We start from the raw sequence: 23,405 nt of genomic DNA, 5'->3' as shown, positions 1-23,405 counted from the left end.
TGACGTCATACGCCTCGTTGGGCCACAGGGATATTTGGCCGACGGACAAAGGGCGCGAACGAAGTCGGCCCTCTGTACTCTGGACGCGTCGTGCGTGAGGGAGATGAGCACGGAGGTGGCTTCGCTGAGACCCGCGTGAGTAGCCTGCGTGCTCGATTTGTTTTGTTTGTGTTGTCGTGAGCATTTGCCGAGGAGGTGAGAATTTGTGTTGAGAAAGCGGAAGGCCGAAGGCTTCAAGCGTGTAGGCCTTAGGCTTCTCTCGTGTAGGCCTTAGGCTTTGAGGTGATTTAGTCGTGGTCCGTTCGCTGCTGGATGGATGTGTAACACACGTACGTTGCGTGTGTGTTTGTGTTGTGTTGTGTGTTGTTAACGATCTTATTCGGCTCCGGCGTAGAAGCAAAACGCGAAGAGATTCCGTCGCTCCGTCTCCGCGGAGGTTTCGCGGCCTTGCAACCCTCCCCCCCCCTCTCCTCACCATCAATCGCCTACCTCGGCTCCCCCACCGATGTCGCTATTCTTTTAATTAATCTTTCCCTTCGTGTCGTAATTTGGCGCGTGGTAACGCGACGATTAAATGTGTGTAATGAATGTGTTTGTGTAATTTTAGAGAGACGCGAGGGGAGGTTTTAGTGGAGTTTGTGCGAGAAGTCGTTGGTGGTGACAACGGCTTCGCCATTTTAAGTTTCACTTTTACACCCGGAACTGCTGTTGTTGTTGTATCCACCACATCTTAAGATTTAAATGTTCTTTCTACATTATTGTTGTCTTATATTCATGAGTGTGTGTGTTTGTGTATGTAGTGTAGTGTTCCGTGTTGTGTGACGATCTCCCCCCCCTACTTCTTAACTGTTATTGAATCCACCACGTCTTGCGATTTAAATGCTCAATAGCTAAATTTTTTTTTCTTTCTACATTTTTATTCTTTCTACATTCTTATTGTCTTATATTCATAAGTGTGTGTATATGTAGTGCAGTGTTCCGTGTTGTGTGATGAGTTCCTCCCTACTTCTCAACTCGTATTGTATCCACCCGACCTTGCAATTTAAATGTTCAATAGCTTCATTATTATTCTTTCTACATTATTATTGTCTTATATTCATGAGTGTGTTTGTGTATGTAGTATTCCGTGTTGTGTGATGAGCTCCCCTTACTTCTCAACTGTTGTATCCACCACGGCTTACTATTTAAATGTTCAATAGCTACATTATTATTCTTTCTACATTATTATTGTCGTATATTCATAAGTGTGTGTGTGTGTTTATGTAGTGTAGTGTTCCGTGTTGTGACGATCTCACCCCCGACTTCTCAACTCGTGTTGTATCTATACCTTGCGTTTAAATGTTCAATAGCTTCATTTTTATTATTTCTACATTATTGTTGTCTTATATTCATGAGTGTGTGTGTTTGTGTATGTAGTGTAGTGTTCCGTGTTGTGTGATGAGCTCCCCCCTACTTCTCCACTGTTGTTGTATCCACATCTTACGATTTAAATGTTCAATAGCTACATTATTATTTCTACATTATTATTGTCTTATATTCATGAGTGTGTGTGTGTGTATGTAATGGGACGTTCGGGGGAAGGGCAACAAACTATGAGTCTCTGTGAGTCTATGGGTCTCTGTGTGTGTCTGTGGGTCTCTGTGTGATGTTGTGGGTCTCTGTGTGAGTCTCTGTGAGGCTGTGGGTCGTCTGTGTGAGTCTGTGGGTCTCTGTGTGAGTCTGTGGGTCTCTGTGTAAGTCTGTGGGTCTCTGTGTGAGTCTGTGGGTCTCTGAGGTTGTGGGTCCCTGTGTGAATCTGTGGGTCTCTGTGAGTCTGTGGGTCTCTCTGTGAGGCTGTGGGTCCCTGTGTGAATCTGTGGGTCTCTGTGTGAGTCTGTGGGTCTCTCTGTGAGGCTGTGGGTCCCTGTGTGAATCTGTGGGTCTCTGTGTGAGTCTGTGGGTCTCTGTGAGGCTGTGGGTCTCTCTGTGGGGCTGTGGGTCTCTATGTGAGTCTGTGGGTTTCTGTGTGAGGCTGTGGGTCCCTGTGTGAGGCTGTGGGTCCCTGTGTGAGGCTGTGGGTCCCTGTGTGAGTCTGTGGGTTTCTGTGTGAGTCTGTGGGTCCCTGTGTGAGGCTGTGGGTCCCTGTGTGAGGCTGTGGGTCCCTGTGTGAGTCTGTGGGTCCCTGTGTGAGTCTGTGGGTTTCTATGTGAGGCTGTGGGTCCCTGTGTGAGGCTGTGGGTCCCTGTGTGAGGCTGTGGGTCTCTGTGAGGGTACGTTGAACTTCTTTCGCACCGTACATAACCAACTGCGCTAATCGGACGTGCGGGGGGTGTGTGACAACAAACTAAACACAAAAAGTTGTTCCAAATAAATTCGTTTTCAATCTAGATTATGTAAAAGTGCAGCCCCCCAGTGGCTATGCTGGTCCATCAAGCCACCACGGTCCCACAGAGGCGTGGGGGAGACCCCTATCCAGCAGTGGATTGACAACAGGGCCTGTTAGAGCTACATGTCCTGTACTGTGTAGTTACGTTGTAATGTAACTACACCCACGAACGAATAACATCAGAAGTGAGTGATGGGTACACATTTAGCTTACTGACAACATTGCCAGGCGCAAGAATAGAATACACGTGTACCATAATCTATGATGACACGTGTCTACCAAGGAAAGCCTTTAAAGCCTCAATTATTTCGAAAGGGTCCTGCAAAGTCTTAAGTGGGGATTCGATATTGATGTGTCATATCCGCATTTATATTTTCCACAGCGACAGTAATGATAGTTTTGAGTTATGTGTAATACGTAGCTGTCAACCCTACGCTTTATCTGTATTTTTGTACAGGAAAATTTAATTTTCAGGTCCATACGGCGCACGGGGTGACCAATAAGGTCTGAATTGGTCTGTGATAAGGTAGGCACTGATAAGGGTTGACAGGTATGATAATATAATTTAGTATCGTTGTCACAAAGGTACGGTCCATGCCAGGTAAGATCAGCAGTTCACCAGCATTGATGTATTAGACTGCTGACGAAACACTGAATGTCGTAACTTCTCCATAGTTGCTTGTGTCTAATCAATGCTGCCGAAATTATACACTCCCAGACGGCCACGTGGATGATGTGTTGTAAGATGTTTTTATTTCAAGATACGGATATGGAGCAGTATACTGTTTTCCACAACAACGCTAATGATTATTTCGAGTTGTGTAACTGCCATGGGGTTATTTGTAAGGTTACTTCTCAGCATCAAGATGTTGCTTGGCTAATGCCAGTTACAGTGTGTGCTTATGCTGTAAAATGTTTTATCTGTGGGAGGAAAGCCATGTTAGAACAGTTTGAGACTGTTAAAACGTCACACAGAAAGGTGAATCCAACCCAAGGGGCTTTCTAGTTTTTTGGTCACAAAAGCAAACACATTCCTGCGGAGGGAGCTGGTAGGAGCGTTGGGTTGCTCGGTCAATGGCCAGGGTCAACGGCGGCGTGGTGTATTCCGCAAATATGGCCGACTGTGAGGGCGGGCACAAGCCGGCGTGAGTAGATTAAACGTTGAGTTTTATAAGGGCACCACGGGGTGGCCAGCCCCTCCCGACCCAGCCCCTCCCTCCCCACCCAGCCCCTCCCTGCACGATGGACGGACACAATAATCCCCTGTGGGCTGGTGTAACCAGGTGGTTCCTACCAGTAAAATATATCCTGTATCTGTGGGAAATTTTTGGAAGGATAAAAATGGTGAAAGAATAAGAATAGGCTTCACCCTTTTTGCCGATAAACCAGGAGGTGTTAAGATGTTCAAACACCAAATCGACGCGCGTATTGCAAGGCATCGCACATACTTGTGGCAAAACATCTAAATAAACGTGCTCTGATAATATAGTGGTATCGCGGTATACGTCGTGAATTCGTTCCAGAAGGTAGGACTTATACCGAAAATTACGTATATCCTTCCATTAAAACTTCAGGAAGCTGAAATTCTGGGGTTTTTCTTTTTTCTGTCTTTTTCTTGACTTGGACCTGGTTGAGGCTCACCAGGTTTGAGTTTTACTAAAAACCTGTCCACTGAAGTTTGTTTTTGCTTTCTAAGAATGTTCCTGAAGTGTGACATTGTCTGGTCATCCCACACAATACTGTTACGGCTTGTTAGAGCCGTAACAGTATTGTGTACGCGGAGACTCATCCCGACCCATACAAGTTCGAGCAAGCGCGTCGTATCCCAAGCAAACCCAGCTTAAATATACGCTGCCAAGCGTGGTGGTGCTCATTCAGACGCTGTCTTTCCGACAGACCTGTTCTTCACCTGAGGACGGCTGCTTGCGTTGTGGCCGAAACGTCGTGAGAATTGTATTTTATTATGTTTTATTTTTATTATTTTATTATTTCCCTTCTACGTGACTTTACCGAAAGAACCAAGAAGACAGTAACTAATTGGCACGTCTTGTTTACGCGACAAACCATTACGGAAAAAAAATCTGACCCGCGTCTACTGGACATCTGAGAAAAAGGGCTTTATATGAATAAATACTCTGATTATGAATTGTCTGTGGCAGGCAGCGACGAGTTTAATGACACATTTATATTTCCGCCATCTAACCCAAAAAAAACCCTTGGTTATGGACTTTATAGTAGTGTAATATGTTTTGACGGTGGCTCTCCGCGTTGTGCGTGGTGGTGGGATGCAGGCGGCGGAGCAAGTGGGACGAGGCGGGTACCAGCGATGATCGGGTCCCGTGTGCGCTGGAGGCCGCCGCCGCCGCTGCGGCGCGCATCAACAACATGCTGGTGGCCCGGGGGAAGCTCAAGGCGCCCGCCAACGTGAACGTGAAGACCGGCAACGACACGGTGCGGGCTCCAGCCACAACGTCTTTGTCGTCATCATCGTCACCGTCATTCTTAGCCCACGATCAATCAGGCCACTTCAACACGTAGGCTTTTGTGACCACTATCCGTAATACAGGTTTCTTTTGGGTTAGGTCGCGTGCTAGTCTTCAGGAACACAACTTCCACATTATAGGAGAACACAATGTCTCGCACCAGCGTGTAGCAGAGGTCGCAAACGGGTTTTGATTCCTTACCCGTACCCAGCCGCACCAGGGTCGCAAACGGGTACTCTACCCGTACCCGGCCGGGTACGGGTAGGCTACGGGTATCGGGTACCTGATTGCGACCTCTGGGATGAAGCCATGTTGCAGGCGTGGGTGGGTTGATTCTAGGAACTTGAATTGTGAGAAGAGACAAGACGTTGGGAAATGAGTTACAAACGGTGACTCACCAGTGACTCACGGCCTACCCGTACCCGGCCGCACCAGGGTCGCAAACGGGTACCCGTACCCGGTCGGGTACGGTTAGCCGGGTATCGGGTAGGGTATCGGGTACCCGGTTGCGACCTCTGGCGTGTAGTGATGGCCACTGACGGCGTGTGTGCGCTTGTGCGCATGGGGAGCGGTTAGAGCGCTGCGCTACGAACCCGGCGACCCTGGTTCGATTCCCGCTCACGGCCAACGCCATTGACGAATATCTGAACCGCTCCTGGGCCTTCCCTAGGTCGACTCAGCCTCAAATGAGTACCTGGTGCGGTGTGTAAACATCCCCACTAAAGACAACAAGGGCGGTCGGGCGTGGTGCTGGCCACCAACCCCCTCGTACCGTTCCAGCCTTCATGTGTGCTCCCGAACGACACTTGCCCCAACAGTCTGTTAAAGGCTATACGGGGGATCTTTGTCTTTGTGTGAGCAGCAGGTTATTCCTGGAATGACGAAGTCGTCCCATGAGAAGGTGCAGGTCAACCTGGACATCAACGACATCCCTGCCGCAAGTCGCAACAAGATCACCCTCGTGCAAGTGCAGGAGGAGGTACTAACGACGACAATGATGTAAAGTCACGTAGAAGGGAAATAATAAAATAAAAATACAACATAATAAAATGGTTACATGCTAATTTTTGACTTTAACATCCTGCTAATTCTCTCACATTAACACGGCTTATTCAATGCTACATTCTTCTGTTGATATGTAAACTCCTTTGTCAAGGCGATCTTCTCCTCCCACCCAGCGTAAAATACGCTGCCAAGCTTAGCAGTGTTCATTGGAGCGCTGTCTTTCACACAACTCTGTCTTCACCTGAGGAACGGCTGCTTGTGTTGTGGCCAAAACGTCGTGAGAATTTAATAAAAAATTGTATTATTTTATTATTTCCCTTCTACGTGACTTTACCGAAAGAACCAAGAAAAGATGAATCCCTGCAGTCACGAAAGCTTTAAATCGAAACTTGTCTCTTGTATTTGCAGATAAGTAAGCAGACGGGCACAGTGGTGTCAACCAGAGGGCGCTATATGACTCTGGAGGAAAAGGCAGTGGCTTCTCCCGAGTAAGTTGGCTACTTAATAATGAACTTGCTCATAGGGCTGCACGGGAGCTTCGTGGTAACGCTTGTTCCTTGCAGCAAGAAGGGCCCAGGTTCGATTACCGAATCTGGCGGCTTTCTGTGTGGCGGTTGTAAGTTCTCTTCCCGTGTTCGACAGAGCGTCGGTGTGAGCTTGTGTGGATTGTGAGTGCGGTGTGTAGTAAATATCGTCGCTACTGGGGAGACAAAGGCGGCTGATCGTGGTGCTGGCCGCCCCCACCCCTCTTCGTAGGTGCTCGCTTAACGGCACTTGCCCCTACAGTTTGTGAAGGCTATACGGGGGGGGGATCTTTGCCTTGGTTACCTGCTGTGTTACCTGCTATGTCACCTGTTGTGTTACCCATGAGTCTTCAATAATGAAGCAGAGGTTGCAATCGGGTACCCGATACCCGTACCCTACCCGATACCCGGCTACCCGTACCCGGCTGGGTACGGGTACCCGTTTGCGACCCTGGTGCGGCCGGGTACGGGTAGGCCCGTGAGTCACTGGTGAGTAACCGTTTGTCACTCATTTCCCAACGTCTTGTTTCTTCACACAATTCAAGTTCCTAGAATCAACCCACCCGCGCCTGCAACATAGCTTCATCCCAGAGGTCGCAATCGGGTACCCAATACTTGTACCCTACCCGATACCCGGCCGGGTACGGGTAGCCGGGTATCGGGTAGGGTACGGGTACCCGTTTGCGACCCTGGTGCGGCCGGGTACGGGTAAGGAATCAAAACCCGTTTGCGACCTCTGTAATGAAGGCTTTGTTGACCGCCACATGAGCAGCGTCCTTCACATTGAATCATCAATAAACATCGATCATTGTTCACGCTATACCTTGCGCGTGTAAGAATTCATCGCGTGTGAATTTTACAGACGATGTTCTAATGCTAAACATGCGCTAATGAAGAACAATGCCGTACAAACGAGGTTGATGCCCCTTTCCTGAGGGCCGTGGTTCTTTTATCGGTGGTGCAGGATACACGCGGCATCTGTTAGGGGGATGGCTTTGCTCATGCGGAGTCATGGAGCAGTGCTGCTTTTTCTTGGTTCTTTCGGTAAAGTCGCGTAGAAGGGAAGTAATAAAATAATAAAAATAAAACATAATAAAAAATTCTCACGACGTTTCGACCACAACGCAAGCAGCCGTCCTCAGGTGAAGACCAGGTCTGTCGGGGAGACATTCAGACGCTGTCTCCCCGACAGACCTGTTCTTCACCTGAGGACGGCTGCTTGCGTTGTGGCCGAAACGTCGTGAGAATTATTTTATTATGTTTTATTTTTATTATTTTATTATTTTTCTTCTACCTGACTTTACCGAAAGAACCAAGAAGATGAATCCCTGCAGTCACGAAAGAAGCTTTAAATCGAAATTCAGTGCTGCTTTGTGCGTGTGCACCACGAGCAGTTCTGAACACGCCTGTTGTATATTCCTTGCACTTGTTTCACACCCCGTACTTAGCCGACCGTGCTAATCGGAGGTGCGGGGGGGGGGCAAGGACAGCAAACTAAACGCACAAAGCATCCGTTGCATGAAATGGGCTGAACACGTGCGCTCGGCAATACACCTGCTGCTGTTTGGGCTCTCTCTCTCTCTAGCCTTGACCTAGGCCTCGGCAAGGAAAGGTAATTGTACCCTTTTTACCGGGTAAAGGTGTCGACATGCCAAGGGGTAAGGGTAAAGGGTAGGGTAAAAGAGGTAGGCTCGTTGCTTTTTACCTTACCTGCTAAAGGGTAAAAGGTAGGGTAGAGTGATTGTATTGTGGTAAGGTAAAGGTATGCTCGTTGTTTTTACACTTTTACCTTACCTTGATCATCTGCTCGGACATAAGTGTGACCATGAAGCCTGTTTAATTGGTTCAACTTGAGGTTTGTGTTTTAATTTTGTGCAAATCGTTCATTTGTTGACAGTGACCAGCCACTTCACCTTCATATCAAGGGGAGCGGCGCGGATAGTGTGAGCTGTGAGTACCAGAATGCATGTCAACTTCTTTCGCACTGCATGTAGCCAACCGTGCTATTGGGATGTAGCCCCGTCTGCACTGTTTCACCCCCACACTTGCTCCCCATTTGTAATGCTGCCCCGTCGTTTCTTTCCCCAAGCTTTTGAAATAATAATAACCTTGGTCATTTCAAATAACGTGTTAACCCTTAGAAGGGAAATAATAAAATAAAATAAATTCTCACGACGTTTCGACTGCAACACGAGCAATCGTCATCAGGTGTGAAATCCACAGCAAGAAAATTTTCACACCTGATGATGATTGCTTGTGTTGCAGTCGAAACTTCGTGAGATTTTTTATTGTTTTATACATATTTTTTATTATTTCCCTTCTACGTGACTTTTTCCGAAAGAACCAAGAATATGAATCCCTGCAGTCACGAAAGCTTTAAATCAGTATTAACCCTTATTACCCCACCACTTTGATAGCGCTTAATCTCGTACGTAGTTTTTCACGACCGACGTGACGGTTCACAATTTATTTCTTTAGTTGTGAGGTCGTCTCGGCGTAGTCGTGTCAGAAACGTGAAGCCCTCCACCACCCGACCAAAAAAAAAATGTATCGGCGCAAGTTAATTCGTTTTGTCTTCGACGGCGCGGTTCGATGCTGGCCGCTTGACATTTTTTTTGGGCCCGCGCTCGGCAATCGTGTTTTTAAAAATGAAAAAAAGTAAGAGACGCATTGGGGAGCAGCATTTTTTTATTTTTACCAGGTAAGGCCGTACAGCTACCGAATAAACCTGGCGATCACAAATGGTGACTCGACGAAGTGGCTTATCGTCGTGTGGACATATATAGCAGGCACATTACTCTAAACCCTTGGTGATGTTGATTTAAAATGTGGAGGGATAAAACGGAAGGGCCCGGAGAAAAATCCACATGACCACGGAGAGAGAGAGAGACAGACACGCAAACTCCAAATATACAGCAGCAGGCGTCAGGGTCGGGATCGAACACACGACCTCCTGTATACCAGGCGAGGTAGTTAACATCTCCGAGCCACAGTGATGATGATGAGAGAGAGACACGCAAACTCCAAATATACAGCAGCAGGCATCCGGGTCGGGATCGAACACACGACCTCCTGTAGACCAGGCGAGGTAGTTAACATCTCCTAGCCACCGTGATGATGATGAGAGAGAGACACGCAAACTCCAAATATACAGCAGCAGGCGTCCGGGTCGGGATCGAACACACGACCTGTAGACCAGGCGAGGTAGTTAACATCTCCTAGCCACCGTGATGATGATAATGATGGAGAGAGAGACACGCAAACTCCAAATACACAGCAGGCGTCAGGGTCGGGATCGAACACACGACCCTCCTGCATTACCAAGTGTTGGCTTTTCGTTTATTGATGGCTATTGCGCTTGTGACAAACTTTTTATCGGCGGGAAATCGGCCTATGGGGGGGGGGGGGGTGAGGAGGGTCTAGAAGGTGGAGCGCCGTGAGGTTTGGCGCTCCTGCCGATACTGCCCTCCCAGATCAAACAACGGCGGTGACACGAGATGCCTCACACCCTGAGTCCGTGGGTTTGGTGCACTGACACTCACCTACAGCGCACTGACACTCACCTACAGCGCTGCGCAATGCCGGTGCGTACCGGCATCGCGGCCTCCGCGTTTGCTCAATTTGAAAATGGGCCTGCAAAATTTACTCCTGGGATTACACGCGGATTCATCTCGCCCCCCTCCCCTACCGAAACCGCTGCGGACTGTGACTGTGACCTTGAGGCCGTGACCTTGAGGCCGTGACCTTGAGGCCGTGACCTTGAGGCCGTGACCTTGAGGCCGTGACCGAGAGCTCGTGACCGTGAGGCGGTGGCCGTGAGGTCATGTGACTGAGGCCGTGACCATGAGACATCGCGCCCCTTTCCTTGGTGACGATCGCCCTGCGCTCAACGACGAGTGGCGCGAATACCGAGTGTGCTACATCAGTGTTCTGCATTTGCGAGGTCCGGGGCCACCACTAACGGGCCCCTGGGGGCCTTTAGTGAGGCCCATGACGTGACCCCCCCCCCCCCCCCCGACAGTACACAAATGTGAAAACACCACTTGTGTAGGCGGTGTGGCGGCCCTCGCACTGATGATGTCTTTTCGTCGAAAGTGGGGCCCCCCTCTGAAAACTAACACTAACTACTACATTATGAATAATAGTTTAGTATACTTTTAAATGTTTTTTTGCTTTGGTTTTCTACTGGGCAATACTTTGCTCAAAACGGTCCAGTTTTTTTCTCAATGCATTCACACTCTTGGTCTTAGTTGGAAAGTGTTACAATAGAGTAGCAGCAGCATACCAATGTGTGTTTACACTAACGTATTCAATTGGTTTACATTATACCGCTCTGACCGATTATACATTTACATATGCACAAATGACGAGACAAAAAATCCCCGGTATAGCCTTGTTGGCAACATGTGTGAAAGCCGACATGGCACACGAGGGGGGCCGGGTGATCAACACCACACGCGGTCGGCATCGTCTCCCCCGTGGCAATATTTACACACCGCACCAAGCGCTCGTTTGAGGGCAGGCCCAGGAGCGGTTTAGATCATCGTAAGCCGTGTTGACCATGAGCTGGAGTCGAACTCTCGTCGCCGAGTTCGTTAGCGCAGTGCGAGCGCTCTCCTTCGAGCAACTCCCGACGCCCATCCGATGGATCGTGAGAGGAGTCCGCACAGAGTTGCGACGTTTCACCGGTCGCTCTCCGAACGCCGTACACTGTCTCGCACCGGCGCGTGGTGGTGGTGGTGGCGGCGACTGACGGCGTGTGTGTGCGCATGTGTGTGCGTGTGTACGAGTGTGTGTGCCCATGGGGTAGTGCGGCGGTTAGCACAGATTAAAATTCCTCGCCGAGCTGAACTCGCCGGCATTCAGATCGGATCTCATCTCGTCTTGTTTTTGTTTTCCTTGCCGTCCCGCAGTGGCCGTGCGGATGATCAACGATAAGATCGACGCGTGGGTGCGCGGGAACGGCCTGTACGAGCGCGTGTCCCTGTCCGACCCCGGCGTCGCCGGCATCGGCACGACCTCCCAACCGCCGCCCCCCCCGTGCGGCTTCGCGGCCGAAGCTGTGCCCACGTACCCGCCGGCCGCGGCGATGACGGCGGGGGCGACGTCCGGGATGCTGTACGCGCCGGCGCCGGCGCCGCTGCCGACCGTCGGCTTTGCGTCGCCCGCCGCGGTCAAGACTCCGGCGCCTGCATACCATCCGGCGCCCGCCTACCACCAGCCGCCGATGCCGGTGGTGCCGCAGGCGGCGCCGGTTGCGTACTCCCACCCGACGGGGAATGCGTTCGCCCCGCCGGCGAGTTACTCGGCACCGCCGTCCGGCTTCCGCATGTCCGCACCGCTCGCTCAGCTGCAGCCCGGAGTACGTGAGCCAGATGTTCACTGCCTCGCCTGGTTTTCAGGAGGTCGTGGGTTCGATCACGACCCTAGCGCCTGCTGTGTATTTGGAGTTTGCATGTGCCCTATCCCAGTGGTTGCATGAACAACAAACTAAATACGAAAAGCAATTCACAAAAAATTAGTTTATCAGTGTTGGTGATATTTAAAACGCGTGACTGGTCGGCTGTGAGGAGCGCAACGTCTCTACGCCGCGTCAACGAAGGGGGAGCAGCAGAACTACACAAACTCTCCTGAGGACCTCTCGTCCTGACCAGCCGATCTCAACGTTGGGCATTTAGTTCCTGAACATATTGCCATCGTATGTGTAGTGACGACTTGTCACACTTCTCTTGAGATGGAACTTGATTGAAGACCCGTTCACTTGATAATCAGGTGGAGAGACGCCCATTGCAACAGCCCCAAGTCTCCCGTACATCTCCCTTGTACACCGACACGAGGTCACGCCCCCCTTCTCGATCATTCTCGCTGACTCTGGACGCTCGCTCCACCCACAGACTCCACCGCCCTCTTCCGTCACCTGACCACGCTCCCTTCTCGAACATTTCCGTAGTCACCAGTCCCTACGCACTCACAACTGATACCCCCGTCATTACCTCCCGTGGCCACTACTAGTCTCCCTCGCACCGCATGCAGGCTCTATTGTCACTACATATGTAAGAATAAATAGAATATCATTCTCATCATCGTTGTCGTCCTCATCATCTTCTGGCCACGGTCTCCCGTTGCCAGGTCTCGCGGAGGTCCGTCGTGACATTATGCCAGTCGCGTAGGGTCGGCTTTGTGCGATGGGGGGGGCGGGAGGGGGACACGCGAACTATTGTAACGGTCTCGTGAATCGTTACACAAAAGGTTAATGTAAATAAAAGATTGCGAGGTCCGCGATGGTGACTTGCCACGGGTACCATCGTGTGCCCGCTCTCCCGCACGCACTCGGTCGTCACCGGCTCCGCAACGCTCCCTTGCAGATGCACTATGTGCAGGAGAAGGTGTTTGTGGGGCTGGAGCACGCCGATCCCGCCTTTGGCCTCAAGGCCTCCTTGGAGGGCCCCGGCGGCTCCTACCTGCAGCACATCGTGCGCGAGACCGGCGCCAAGGTTCACCTGCGGGGCCGCAGCTCGGGCTACATGGAGCACGCGTCCGGCCGCGAGGCCTTCGAGCCGCTCTACATTTACATCAGGTGCGTGGGTGGGTGCGTGGGTGGGTGCGTGCGTGGGTGGGTGGGTGCGTGGGTGGGTGCGTGGGTGGGTGCGTGGGTGGGTGGGTGCGTGGGTGGGTGGGTGGGTGCGTGGGTGGGTGGGTGCGTGGGTGCGTGGGTGGGTGGGTGGGTGCGTGGGTGAGTGGGTGCGTGGGTGGGTGGGTGGGTGGGTGGGTGGGTGGGTGCGTGGGTGGGTGGGTGGGTGGGTGCGTGGGTGCGTGGGTGCGTGGGTGCGTGGGTGGGTGGGTGGGTGGGTGTCTGCCTTTGTGGGGATGTCCGTGTGTGTGGGTCTTTCTGAGAGGTGCTCGCTACAGCACTTGCCCCAACAGTCTGTGAAGGCTATACGGGGGATCTGTTTCTTTCTTTGTTTCCCTACGTGTTTCTCTTTTGTGTCGAGTAATTAGCTGTTTGTAGATATGTGGGCATGCCGTTGATACGTTATATCATGTTTCATTTGCTTTCAGATGTAACGATATGCGAAACACGCAAAAAAATAATGATGATGATGAAGGGGTCTTACTCGTTTTGTCCAGCCACTGGCCGTATCTAAACCTGCCTTGAAAAATCTGTTATTCCCAGCCACCCCAGACCAGAGAAGCTGGCTTTGGCGAGAAAACTCTGCGAGGATTTACTCCAGACGGTGAGTGGTCGTTCAAGGGGTGCGACATGCACAGCGCTCGGTGTCGATCGCCGGGCTCCGCCTGAATAAGCCGCGATGAAATAACCCAGCGCAATTTGAATCAAAGGTGTAGTCACCTTATTTTTAATTATCATTTGCCATCGGAGAATAGATTTTCCACAACTGCGCGTGCAGTGATTTAATCGCAGCGTGTTCCCGATTGGAATCATCTTTGATTCTACGGATGACATCACGTAGCTTGATACTGGTAGGAACCTCCTGGTTCCACCAGCCCACAGGGGATTATTGTGTCCGTCCGTCGTGCACCCAACAATGTGAGGGGTGGGGCTGGGTGGAGAGGGGAGGGTGGGGCTGGTTGGGGAGGGGGTGGGGAGGGTGGGGAGGAGGGGCTGGTCACCCTGTGATGCCCTTATAAAACGCAACGTTTAACCTACTCACGCCGGCTTGTGCCCGCCCTCACAGTCGGGCATATTTGCGGAATACACCACGCCGCCGTTGACCCTGGCCATTGACCGAGCAACCCAACGTTCCTACCAGCTCCCTCCGCAGGAATGTGTTAATTATCATTTGCCATCGGAGTGATTGCAGTGATTTAATCGCAGCGTGTTCCCGATTGGAATCATCTTTGATTCTACGGATGACATCACGTAGCTTGATTTAACTTGAAAGCCACTCTCGTGCTGGTGCAACTGTTCGGGGAAGGAGTCTTTTCTTTCCCTGTGCAGGTCATGGGGTTATATTCCACACAGCAAATGTAGTTGGTCTCCTTATTGTTATAAATGGAAATGCCATACGTGGGTTTCCTCTCACTCATGCCATGAATATCGTGGTTATTTTGCATAGCTTAGAGTTACATTGTACATAGTTCTAGTTTGTTTATTACTTAGTCATCACGTTTATTTTTTAAAAATCTGTTTTTGGTCGATGCACCCCCCCTTCTGCAAACCCTCCCTTCCCATGTGACCATTGATAAAAAAAACCCTCCATCGCCTAGGGTGTTTAACCTGAAATAAACTGACTGACCGTACATTATCACGCCGGCCAGTGCAGATTTTTTTTTGCCCCTCGGGACTGCTTCAGCTATCGCAAAGTTAATCGTAACGCCGGTAATTGTCACGATTTGTGGTTACGTTTGGGTACGGAGCCGCAGTCCCGCTTGTCGCTTAGCTAATCGGAACAACTGTCCAATTCCCTTTGGGCTCGGGGAACATTATGCAGAGAGCGTTTTAGCTACAGCTCACGTTTACAAAGATAGCGGATATTTTTTTTACCGTTGTCATTTTGGTGAGCCGGGCCACGCGTGCAAATGAGACCACATTTCCTTGCAGAAGACGTTGACTCGACTTCTTGCTGTGCATCTCACACCTGATGATGATTGCTTGTGTTGCAGTCGAAACGTCGTGAGAATTTTATCCGTTTATTATTTTATTATTTCCCTTCTAACGTGACTTGATTTCACACCTGATGATGATTGCTTGTGTTGCAGTCGAAACGTCGTGAGAATTTGTGTTGTTTTATATTTATATTATTTTATTGTTTCCCTTCTACGTGACTTTACCGAAAGAACCAAGAATATGAATCCCTGCAGTCACGAAAGCTTTAAATCGAAATTCTTTCTGAAGGGTTGCTCTGTTTTTTGTCTGTCTCTGCAGGTTCATGACAAGTACAGTGCTTACCAGAACTCGATGAGCGGTCAGGCAGGTAAGCAGTTCTGTTTGACACGTGATCGCCTTTCGTGACCAATATTCGTAATAAAGGTTTTTGTTTGGGTAGATCGCGTAAATATCAATGTGTCGTTAAACCCGCCAGCACCCCACATAGCCAATTACTTAAACAAAACGTGCTAATTAGTTACTACTTTGGTGAAGTGCTGTCGGGCGGTGGCAGGTTTAACGACACGTGTGTGTGTGTGTGTGTATATATATGCGATATAACGCAAAAAAAACCAAGATTACGGGTTCTATCGTTGCTACGGCGGTGTTGGTGAAGGTGGCGCTGCTGGCGATGCTGCACGTGGCCGGTGATCCAGCGGAGGCAGCCAGGGCTGCTCCGTCATATACACAGATTCGTGAAAAACTTGCAAACCCACTGGGCTTTGCCAGGAGATGGTGGCAGTACAGCAAGTGGGTTCAATTCCCCCCAGGGATTGAGTGTCACACCTTCCCCACCTTCCTACATGAGTGGGTTTTCTTTAAGTTGTCCGGTTTTCTCCCACGTGCGTGAACACACGCATGACTGGAGTTGAACAAATATACTCAATATAGGATCACAGAGCTTAGGTAATGGGGTGGGGGGGGGGCGCCAGTTCTGGCTGCCCTTAACGATCGTCCGCGGTTTCTCGCGCCTCTGAAAACTGCGCGCGGCAGCTGCGGTGGTGTCACACGCGAGTGCGGTTTTCTTTTGTACTTCACCGTGAGTAGCCGAGCGCGAGCGGGGGAGGGTCTAGAAGGTGGAGCGCCGCGAGGTTTGGCGCTCGTGCCGATACTGCCCTCCCAGATCAAACGGCGGTGATCCGAGCTGTTCCGCCCTGAACCCCGTGGGCGTGGACGTACTACACTCACCTACAACGCCACCGGATCGTCACTTGCTTTACCGGGTTTTGGGCGTGTCGCGATCCGACCGGATTTTTGTTCCGTTTCTTCGTAGCCACACACAGAGGAGAGGTCAGAGAGAGATGGAGTAGATACGATTCGGAGACTCCACTTGTTTGCAAAATGTGGCCAAATAAGGCTCACGATTATAAACAAAAATTCTGATGACCAATTTTGAAATCGACCTTTTGAACAGTTGCGCTGTCGGTAGAACGTTGCGTATCAAGTCAAACGTCAATAATAAAACATGGAGTGATTTATATTACTGCCGTAGTGCCTTCCAGGTTACAGACGATGGTGCAGTGTGGCCCGTTTTTAAGAGGACATGTCTCTCGTAGCAGCTGCAGGTGTGCTCGTATTGTAAACAGAGGTCGCAACCGGGTACCCGATACCCGGCTACCCGTACCCAGCCGGGTACGGGTAGCCGTTTGCGACCCTGGTGCGGCCGGGTACAGGTACGCCGTGAGTCACTGGTGCGTAACCGTTTGTCACTCATTTCGGGTAGGGTGCGGGCAGGGAACGGGTACCCGTACCCGGCTGGGTACGGGTACCCATTTGCGACCCTGGTGCGGCCGGGTACGGGTAAGGAATCAAAACCCGTTTGCGACCTCTGATTGTAAATTATCTTTGCCAGAGTTTTAGTGCCTGCCTATTACAGATGTACACACAGAACTGACTCAACATTCTGCATGTTTACCCAGGAAAGCCTCGCTGTGTCCCAAGATTCTGCAGGTTTATCCAAGTAGGCAGGGGGGGGAACGGTGTTGCCGCTATGTGTCATCCCAATTGAGTGACTTGTAGATCATTTTTCAGCTTTGCAATGTTATGGGCAACACCCGTTAAATATATTCACGGGAGGAAATCAGATAGCTTGGCGGGAGTGACTCATGCAGCCAGCTATGGCTGCAGGGTTTGGTGGTACATGTTGTTTATGTCGTTATTGTAAAAATTCGGTCACAGTTCCTATGATCACTGTTACATTGCTTTTATGGCTTTATTTTGGTGATTTCGAAAGTTTTTTGGTTGGCCATGTTTGTTGTAGTACGTAGCTAGACTGATGGCCTTAATCTAAGTTGTCTTGTGGTTGTTGTTTAACTTGCATCCCACTGGGATTTTTGCACACAGCGTTGGTGTACGGTGCTTTTTCTGCAATATTTTGCTGTCTTTTCTTGGATTTTCTGTTTGCACATAGTCACATAGTCACTTTAAGATGTTTTCTTGTTCATTTTCTTGTTTTTTGTTTGTTGTGGTTGCACCCAATTCAAGAGCCGAATGGCTCGCAGGCCTATACCAAATAAATGAAACTGATGCAGAACACAGGGATGACGTACCGACTCGTCACACTATCACACTCACTGTGCAGAACATAATAACTCCACATACTCGCGCACACACTCTGTAGAACAGGAGCAGGGTGTACAAACTCCACACACTATCACTCACAATCGGCAGAACAGGGGCAGTAATATACAAAATTCTCAAGACAGATCCCCCGTATGGCCTTAACAGACTCTTGAGGCAAGTGCTGTTAGCGAGCACCTATGAAGGCCAGCACGGCACACGAAGGGGTGGGTGGCCAGCACCAGGTACTCATTTGATGCCGAGTCGACCTAGGGGAGGCCCAGAACCACAGCAGGCAAATACTATGAATGCAGGTTTCTAAATGTGGAGGGAAAAGCCCACAACTAGTTCCGATAATCGTCACTTGTCTTGGTATTGAGCGGGTTCGTAGCACAGCACGCTAACTGCTACACTACCGCACTCCACACACACACTCTGCAGAACAGGGGCAGAATGTACAAACTGCACATTCACACACTCTGCAGAACAGGGGCAGCAACATAGAATCTCCACACAAGAATAAGATTCTAGGCCTTTCTTGTTTGCGGGTCGCAAGCATTATCGCTGCGCTGCCATCCAACGCAGCCTCTGTCGGAAGTGTTACAAAAATACAATGTGACAGAAGTCGTCTGCTGCCTTTCACCTCTCCCCGTGTGTCTCCGCTATCGCGCAGGCTACTCGCAGATGAACAACTACGGCAGGATGTCCATGTACCGCCCTGCCATGCAAGCACAGCCGGTTGGAACGGCGTGGCTGGGCCCTGACGGCATGCCGACGCCGTCACCGCAGCCGCCTTCGACGAATGCGCAAGGACTGGCGTACGCACAGTACCCCGCTCCAGCCTCCATGTACCAGCCGCCCGTACAGGTAACTAGCGGTCTCGCTTGTTTCATCGGCAGCAGAAGCCGTGAACGATCAACCTGCTGGATTCTAGATTTGAAGCTTTCGTGACTGCAAGGATTCATATTGTTAGGTTTTTTCGGTGAAGTCACGTAGGTAAAAAATTTAATTTTAATAAAAGTAAAATAAAAATCACGAGGTTTCGGAGGCAACACAAGCCTCCGTCTTCAGGTGGAACCGTTACAGCACGACTGCTGTATCAAGTGAGAGAAATGCCAAGAAAACGGTCCTTGTATATATACTTGTTGAGGGTGGGAGGAGCCAAGGTGGGCCCTGGATATTATTTTTGTGAGGTTCGGTGCGGCTGAAGCACACTGTTAGGAATGAGCCTTTGTTGTGTAAACTAGGTGCTGATGATGTAAAGGTGCGTGTAAAAGGGACTGAGCCTTTTTGTTATGTAGAGGTGGTGCGGCTGAAATCGCTGCCAGGAAATGAGTCTTTGTTGTGTAGAATGGATGTTATCTGCCTCGCCTGGTGGTACAGGAGGTGGTAGGTTCGATCCCGACCCCTGACGCCTGCTGCTGTATATTTGGAGTTTGGGTGTTTTCTCTGTGGTCGCGTGTATTTTTCTCCGGGTCCTCCGGTTTTGCTCTCCACGTTTAGAAACACGCGTTTTAGAGTATTCGGCTGCTATAAATTTCCACGTGATGAGCCACTCCGATTCGCTATCATTGGTGGCTGTATAGCTCGGTGGGTCTTGGCTGGTAAAATAAAAAAAAACTAATTTTTTTATAAATAGGGTTTATATTCTCTGGTTCTTTCGGTAAAGTCACGCACGTAGGTGAAAAAATAAATAAACTAAATCACGACGTTTCGGAGGCAACGCAAGCTTCCGTCATCAGGTGGGGACAACCACAGCAAAAAATGTTTTTACTGTAGTGTGCGCACTACAGTAAAAAATTATTTGCTGCAGCAAATCTGGCTGTGACGGTCGCACCTGATGACGGAGACTTGTGTTGCCTCTGAAACGTCGTGATTTTTATTTTATTTTTATTAGTTTTTATTTCATTTTTGTTACCTACGTGACTAAGAGTATATGTTCTCCAATCCCTGTGTTCCAGCAGCAGCAGCCACAGCAGCAGCAGGCGCAGCAGACGCAGCAGCAGCCAGCTGCGACGGTGGCAGCTAGCAAGCGGCGCTTTGTGGAAGAGCTTGACAAGGCCGACCCGTCCAGGCTGCTTGGATACCAGGTAACTAGCCACATCGCGCCACCCGCTCAGTTCTCCACAGCAAGGGCACAGGACTGTCGTCATCATCGTTATTATTATTATTTTGTTACTATTAGTACGACTATGACGCCTGGTTTATCCGGGAAAGCCTCCCTGATTGTCAGTGACGCTTTGTTCAGCAGTGTCCTGCCAAGTTTTTGGTCATTAGCGGTGCGATTCGATTTTTTTTTTTCTTTCAAAATTGGACCGTCACGCCGGCACGCAAATGTTGCCGCTCTCGTGAATGACGTCACGGGGTCTTTAACGTTCTCTGAAGCGAAAGGCACATTATTGTTAGTACGCCAGCGCTGCAGTATTAGCCAGGGCAGCCGCTTCATTTGAACCTCGGTCGTTCTCCCGCTTGGTCGTGTCGCTGCCAAAATAGGCGGGTGGGAGGGGGGAGGGAAGGTAAGAAGACCGTCTCACCTCTGTTCCCATGTGCCGCTTGACGGGAGGTGATGGGCGGTGGATGTGGCTTATAGGGTGTTCCCTGCCTTTGCAAGGCAGGATGTGTGGGGGAGTGACCTTTTTTTGTTACTTTTTATTTGACTAATCGATGAATTGCCCCGGCTCTTCTCTCCTGCATGGATCGGAAACCCCGCTGTGTGAGTGCATCCTGCGATGTGGGACACGCGGTGTTGCTGCAGAGTGTGTGGCTCTTGAGTGCGTGTTGCCTGTGCTTGTGCGAATGTGTGGGGGGGGAGCGGTGGCCCAGCGGTTGATGCACTGAGCTACGAAGCCGGCGAGCCGAGTTTGATTCCCGCTCAAGTTCAACACCAGTGATGATTATCTGAACCGGTCCTGGGCCTCCCCAAGGTCCGATTAGCATGGGTGGCTACGTACGGTGCAAAAGAAGCTCAACATATATACATCCAAATGAGTTCCTGGTGCTATGTGTACCGCGTTGGCAAGATCTTAACTGCCTCGCCTTGTATACACAGGAGGTTGTGGGTTCAATCCCGACCCTGAAGCCTATATATTTGGAGTTTGCGTGTTCTCCCCGTGGTGGCGTGGATTTTTCTCCGGGTCCTCCGGCTTTTCCCTCCACGTTTAGAAACCTGCATTCAGAGTTTTTGCCTGTTGTGGTTCTGGGCCTCCCTTAGGTCGACTCGGCATCAAATGAGTAACCTGGTGCTGGCCACCCACCCCCTCGTCTGCTGTACCAGCCTTCGTAGGTGCTCGCTAATAGCGCTTGCGCCAACAGTCTGTTAAAGATTATATGGGGGATCTTTATACGACTGAGAGTGTGTTGTGGCGAGGTGGGTGGAGCGGTAGTGTAGTTGTTAGCGCATTGCGTTGTAAATCTGGAGTTGATTGCACAGCTATTATAACAATTATCCAAATCTCTCCTGGGCTTCCCCTAGTTCGACTCAGCCTTAAAAAGGTACGTGGTCTGTTGTGTAAGACATCAACACCGGGGAGACAAAGGCAGCCGGGCGAGGTGTTGTCTACACCGCCCCCCCCCCCCCCCCCCCCCCCCATCGTGCCAACTTTAATAGGCGCTCACTAACAGCACTTGCTCCTAGAGTCTGTGTCGGCTGTCGGGAGGGTGGGGATATTTTTTGTCTTTGCGGCAGCTGAATCAACCAGTGCTGCTTCTGTGTTGCCACGATTGTACGCGTGATGTCGCTATCGCTGTCGAGAGTAACAACGACTCTACATTCGGCAATAACACTGCCTTGAAAGTAACAAAAACATATATAAAATATACATGATGAAACAAATAATACGAACGTAAAATAACAAAAGTGGCTTTTGGATTATATTATGATAAGTAAAACCCCATTAGAATTTTTTTTTTAGAAACTTGTGGTCGTCAACACTTGGGGCAAGGGCCTTGCTGCATAGCAAGCGCATAGCACGTGCTCCCAAGAAGGGCCATTGCCTGAAACGTCGCCTGTTACTTACTTTGCCTTTTTAAGGCCAAACGGTTCTAATCCCGCTCCTCCGGTCGGCACGTTTTGCTACGTACGGTCTCACACGGTTGACGAGCGAGTTTATTTGTTGCTTGTGCGCGCCGCTGCTCACGTAGCAGCAGCCGCAGCATCAAGGTCTCCGACGTAATGTGTTTTATCGTCGTAGACGCACTTTCTCCGGTGAGTACGAGTCTCCGTCGCGGGTCTCGCCGCGCTTTTCTCTCCCTGACGAGCGCTGAACGCAGCCGCCTGCAAATAGATTTCACGTTTGGAGGCGGCATCGGTGGTTTGGATTCCATTCGTGTGGGGGGGGGGTGCTCGCTATGTACAGTGCGAAAGAGGTTCAGTATAAAGCACTTACTGCCCATCAAACACTCCCCGTAGACTCTACCCATAGATGAACACTACCCCTCAACTCAACACTACCCATAGACTCAACAATGCCCCTAGACTCAACACTACCCCTCAACTCAACGCTGCCCATAGACTCAACAATGCCCCTAGACTCAACACTACCCAAGACTCAACACTACCCATAGACTCAACACTACCCATAGACTCAACACTACCCAAGACTCAACACTTCCCATAGACTCAACACTACCCATAGACTCAACAATGCCCCTAGACTCAACACTACCCAAGACTCAACACTACCCATAGACTCAACACTACCCATAGACTCAACACTACCCATAGACTCAACACATCACCTACCTCAACAGACTCACACCCATAGACTCCCAACTCACACTACCCATAGACTCAACACTACCCATAGACTCAACACTTCCCATAGACTCAACACTACCCATAGACTCAACACTGCCCATAGACTCAACACTTCCCATAGACTCAACACTGCCCATAGACTCAACACTACCCATAGACTCAACACTACCCATAGACTCACACTACCCATAGACTCAACACTGCCATAGACTCAACACTACCCAGACTCAACACTTCCCATAGACTCAACACTACCCATAGACTCAACACTGCCCATAGACTCAACACTTCCCATAGACTCAACACTGCCCATAGACTCAACGCTGCCCATAGACTCAACACTACCCATAGACTCAACACTGCCCATAGACTCAACACCCATACCCCTCAACTCAACACTACCCATAACTCCACTGACCATAGACTCAACACTACCCATAGACTCAACACTGCCCATAGACTCAACACTTCCCATAGACTCAACACTGCCCATAGACTCAACACTGCCCTAGACTCAACACTGCCCATAGACTCAACACTACCCTCAACTCAGCACTACCCATAGACTCAACAATGCCCCTCAACTCAACTACTCATCAACTCAACACTGCCATAGACTAACACTGCCCCTCACTCAACACTACCCACACTCAACACTGCCCATAGACTAACACTACCCATAGACTCAACACTACCCATAGACTCAACACTGCCCATAGACTCAACACTGCCCATAGACTCAACACTTCCCATAACTCAACACTGCCCATCAACTCAACACTGCCCATAGACTCAACACTACCCGTAGACTCAACACTACCCATAGACTCAACACTGCCCATAGACTCAACACTGCCCACAGACTCAACACTGCCCATAGACTCACACTACCCATAGACTCAACACTGCCCACAGACTCAACACTGCCCATAGACTCAACACTGCCCATAGACTCAACACTGCCCATAGACTCACACTGCCCATAGACTCAACACTGCCCATAGACTCACACTGCCCACAAACTCAACACTGCCCATAGACTCAACACTGCCCATAGACTCAACACTGCCCACAGACTCAACACTGCCCATAAACAGACTCACAC

General features: G+C 50.1%; 1 protein-coding gene across 4 annotated transcripts; it reads left to right on the top strand.

Annotated features, from left to right (window-relative positions):
- On the top strand, positions 1-20,020 carry LOC133361464 (KH homology domain-containing protein 4-like). Of its 4 annotated transcripts, none has more exons than XM_061580382.1 (11): positions 1-135; positions 4,657-4,816; positions 5,714-5,827; positions 6,262-6,341; positions 8,275-8,327; positions 11,291-11,739; positions 12,743-12,954; positions 13,552-13,612; positions 15,265-15,313; positions 18,218-18,411; positions 19,506-20,020. In XM_061580382.1, the coding sequence occupies exons 1-11, from the start codon at positions 104-106 to the stop codon at positions 19,992-19,994; spliced, it is 1,893 nt and encodes a 630-aa protein (XP_061436366.1). In that variant the 5' UTR covers positions 1-103; the 3' UTR covers positions 19,995-20,020. The 4 variants fall into 4 exon arrangements, with proteins under 4 accessions (XP_061436366.1, XP_061436367.1, XP_061436365.1 ...); XM_061580383.1 differs by having other exon boundaries at positions 5,711-5,827; positions 11,291-11,673; XM_061580381.1 differs by having other exon boundaries at positions 5,711-5,827; positions 19,509-20,020.
- Positions 20,021-23,405: the final 3,385 nt, after the last annotated feature.

The sequence above is a fragment of the Lethenteron reissneri genome, unplaced genomic scaffold, assembly GCF_015708825.2.
Source record: "Lethenteron reissneri isolate LAM-NWPU_2019-01 unplaced genomic scaffold, ASM1570882v1 scaffold_1089, whole genome shotgun sequence".
In the NCBI taxonomy this organism is placed as follows: Eukaryota; Metazoa; Chordata; class Hyperoartia; order Petromyzontiformes; family Petromyzontidae; genus Lethenteron; species Lethenteron reissneri.
The sequence above is the reverse complement of the archived record's forward strand: the minus strand, read 5'-3'. Positions and strand labels throughout refer to the sequence as shown.

Coding starts and splice junctions, on each gene's coding strand:
- LOC133361464 (XM_061580380.1), top strand. CDS start 104: ATGAGCACGGAGGTGGCTTCGCTGAGACCCGC. Junction 8,328..11,290: donor CGGCGCGGATAGTGTGAGCT/GTGAGTACCAGA, acceptor GCCGTCCCGCAG/TGGCCGTGCGGATGATCAAC. Junction 15,314..18,217: donor CTCGATGAGCGGTCAGGCAG/GTAAGCAGTTCT, acceptor GCTATCGCGCAG/GCTACTCGCAGATGAACAAC.